Source organism: Hermetia illucens, chromosome 1 (assembly GCF_905115235.1).
Source record: "Hermetia illucens chromosome 1, iHerIll2.2.curated.20191125, whole genome shotgun sequence".
In the NCBI taxonomy this organism is placed as follows: domain Eukaryota; kingdom Metazoa; phylum Arthropoda; class Insecta; order Diptera; family Stratiomyidae; genus Hermetia; species Hermetia illucens.
In genome coordinates, this window is record NC_051849.1 from 72,010,813 (window position 1) to 72,014,726 (window position 3,914).

A 3,914-nucleotide genomic window follows, 5' to 3' on the forward strand; every position below is an offset into this window, starting at 1 on the left:
TAAGAAGTTGATGTAAGCGTCGAAAAACAATAACGAAAAATGATACTAAAACCAGTTAATTCAATCAATAAAATAGCTTGCCAAAAAATCCACCTTAATTTAGGTTATTAGCGGAACCGTAATCACCTGTGTATAGCTCTGTATAAAACTCCATTATTCTTTCCATTTCTCAATCTATCCTGTACTTACGATGTTCATCTTTGAATTGTTGACTTAAATGAACTTGATTTCTCGATCTTCATGGCGGCGGGGCGGTGTAATGCCCACAGTTTTCAACAATGTGTACAAAGCCAAATAAAATCGAAAGTAAATATATTTTATGTGCAGCTCCAACCTTCTCTTTAGAACCGCTACTAATAATACAATGAGAAGGTAAATCCAGCTTTCAAAAATTACCTTATAATTAGGGAAACCGCAGAAGAAAGCTCTAAAGTTAAGATGTTTATTCTAATATGATCTTGTAAAGTAGATACATGTGTTAACCTCCCTAGAAGTAATATGTTTGCTGCAAAGTCCGTAATATTATATAATATTATGTGGAGTTGTTTATATTCTTCAACAAATAGGCTACTGCAAAAAGATGTTTAGAATAATAAAAATAAAGAGAAATGTATATTTCGAATAAATTTGGTTTTAATAGTTTCTTTGGTATCATATTTGCATACAAAAGTAGAATCAATGCTTCGGGGGTAAATCCGAACCGGACCGTTTACATCTCTCTAACAACTTCGTCATAGCTGGGAGGGCTTCCATCATGTACATCATTTGCAGCACTTTGAGAGTTGCTTTCACTTGTACTCTCTGACATCCAATTAGTGAATCGATGGCTCGTTAAAACCCATGCGAAGTAACATGTCATTAACAAAACAATTCCAATGACTGCAGGGAATATTTACAGCAAGATTATTGGTAACGGAAAACTCAAATAATTCTGTGGAAATATTATACTCACAAATTATCAGGAATCCCGAACAGTACTTTTCACTTTGCTGCGACGATATGGCACTGAAAAGGAATAAGCCTCCGGCGACAAAGCACATCGATCCTCCTATCGTAATAAGCGCAATAATAGCCAATACAGGACTTTTAACTGCGTTTTGTTGAGTATCTTTGATAGACGAAATACCAAGCCTGTCGTAAATATTTAGAACACAATTGAACTCTTATTCATTGTTTTCAATCTAACACTTATACCTCGGGAAGAACATTTCGTATGTCGCTCGTTCAAGTATCCCAAACCCAACTGAACTCGCCGAGGGAAGCATTCGCAGGATCATCTGATATCCTGATTGTGAAGATCTATTTTTAGGCAGCATAGACTAGAAATAAACTAAGACGAGATAGTCTATGGAGACGAAGAATTTTATGTTTGATGCCGACACAAATAAACTAAAAACGGAAGGAACTCCCTTCGTTTACCTTTCTCCCTAAAGCCTGAAGACAAGAAGACGAGACTGCGCTCAGACAGAGGACGTCGTCCGGCTATTTTTAGTCTTGTGGAAGTTCCATGACTTCTCAAATCGAAAGATGGGAATCAGATGTAGAAAATCTAATTTTATGGTGTTATAAACTCATGTAAATAGATTGGTTTTATTTATTTACCATCTGAAAAGAAATGTGGAGTGTTGGGTGGTTTTGATCTCTGTGAAGTGATAAGAATAACATCCTGAAAACGGAATGCAGATTTATCTCAATTTAGGAAATCGGTTCGTGCGCCTATTATGTTGGGAGTACTTGATCTGGCGTGATTTATCGTAGCACTGTAATGAAAGAATTTTAGGAATTCTGTTGATCGATGTATGTATGGGCAAAACATATGAAAAGCTCAAGGAGTTTGCACATATATTTTGAAGTTATCTTATATTGTATTTAACTTTCATCTTCTTGTTTCTTCTTAGAAAAAGATTCCAAAGTAGAATACCGAATGCAAGCTGTCAATTATCAATGAAACACAGGGAGAGGGTTGACGGAGTTAAATATTATACCCATATCCTTACAGAGGCGCTAGAAATCTTAGAATATACACTTACCACTTCTGCTCCTACACTTACTAGACCGAGTTTGAAGAGGATTTCTGACTTCAGCTTTCAATTGGATTTGTTATTCTGATGCTTTCCAACTATAATATATGTTTTTCAGCTGAAATTTTAACGGGCATTCCCTTCTTGTTCTTGACTTCCCAGGATTCCCGTATAAGGAGCAGCGGCTTTAATCCCTTTCTTAAGGTTTTTTGTAAACACAAAACCTTATTAAAATCGGTTTACTGTCTGCCTGTCTGTCCGTCACACGCATTTTTCACGGAGACGGTAGTAGCGATTGGCACCAAATTTGGTAGAAAGGTGGGCGTTCACAGTCACGTATATAGCGAGTTACATCCTTTTACGTCGAATTTAAGGAGGGGTCATGTGGGGTATCAAATTAAAGGTCTCAGTTAGTACTTTTCGAAGCGGTTGTAGTTTTAACATTTGTTGAAAAGGTGGGGAGTGAGGGAGGTTGAAAGTGATCATTTTTTTAGCGACCCCATTCTCAGAAACTACCCAACCGAAAAATTTGAAAAAAATCAGGGGGATGCCACTATACCTACTAATACCTGTTCAAATAAAGTTAATAATTGTACATTACTATAATTTTTAATAATTGACGGGAAACCCCCCTTAAGATGACCTTAGAATCACAAAATTTGGTGAAAATCGCACTATTACTAACAAAGTTACACTAGGTCAAAGCTGTCGCTCCTCAACAAATTCAAGACTATAAATGTCAATATCACTTGAAAGTGGATATTTTCACATAATATATGCATATTTTACGTGCTACACACTAATTGGACAAATGCACACTCAAATCTTTTTATAAAGGAAATACACAAAACCATTCATACCTGAAGCGTCTAGCTTCCGGTGTCCCGACTTGTTTCCATTCGAAGGGACAGTCTGCATCCGCATGTCCGGTAACTAACCATTTCATCCACAAGAGGCGGAACTTCAACGGATGTGATATGATTCTTCCATCCCCTCAGTTGCTCGCCATCGTGAATGGGGAGTCGACCGTTAACGTCCCCTATAGTATCATCGAAAAATTTGCGATCATTATCAAGTTCTTTCGTAGTGCGGTATACATTTCTGAAATCATTGCTAATTATGGCAGCTTCTACTTTCCTGACCAGCGCACGTTAAACTTCCCGTGATTTCCCGTTCCGGGTTCTCCTCGAAACTATCTTTGCGAACAAGTAGAGAAATTGCAGCGCCCCCTATCTTTCTTAGCTTCACTGGGTTTTTGGCCGGCGATGATGCTGAGGGTCTTCTTTTCGCCTCTTTCCTTGATTGTTGCTTCCTTGATGAGTTCTTGTCGTTGTTCCTGCTTTTTTTAGCGGAAGGTTCGTTCTCGGGGTTGCTTAGTAATTCAATCAGCAACGGATCCATGATATTGTATCGTGACTACTCGGTAGTACCATAATAAACTCCTTGGATGTTGGAACTATTGGCGCTTTGTTGAAAACACATTTCAAATGACGCTTTGCCAATTTTACAGCTGCTTCCCCCGGGCCACCAAAATGCGGCGTAGCAACATGAATGAAAAACCAGATTTTGATAATATCGTTGCGACCTACTTTGTTGCGGTCACGATTTCCTGTTGTACCTCCCTGCCCATCAGATTATTTGTTCCAACAAAGTTCCCGCGATGGCTATAAATCTCCAGTGAACCTCTTAAAGGCCCTAAAAAGGGTTTTAGGGCTAGGTAGCTTACTAGCTCCAAATGTACAGCTCTGTTCACTACACAGATGAAGGCGCAAACATATCCCAAACGTTGGACTACCTCCCGAGCGGGGGGTCAGGGCTGATTATTGACGCAGTGTACGTCCAGCATAGTTACCATCACACCATCATGTCCAACACTGGAGGCGGAAGATTTGG

At 38.8% G+C, this 3,914-nt stretch overlaps 1 protein-coding gene across 2 annotated transcripts; it reads right to left on the reverse strand.

The window, feature by feature from the left end:
* Window positions 1–611: 611 nt before the first annotated feature.
* LOC119646531 lies at window positions 612–1,527 on the reverse strand. 2 transcript variants are annotated; one of them, XM_038046997.1, is made up of 4 exons: window positions 1,420–1,527; window positions 1,195–1,345; window positions 953–1,131; window positions 612–879 (listed from the first exon to the last, which is right to left on the reverse strand). In XM_038046997.1, exons 2-4 carry the CDS (start codon window positions 1,314–1,316, stop codon window positions 710–712), a joined length of 471 nt encoding a protein of 156 aa, XP_037902925.1. In that variant the 5' UTR covers window positions 1,317–1,345; window positions 1,420–1,527; the 3' UTR covers window positions 612–709. The 2 variants fall into 2 exon arrangements, with proteins under 2 accessions (XP_037902925.1, XP_037902924.1); XM_038046996.1 differs by lacking the exon at window positions 1,420–1,527 and having other exon boundaries at window positions 1,195–1,404.
* Window positions 1,528–3,914: the final 2,387 nt, after the last annotated feature.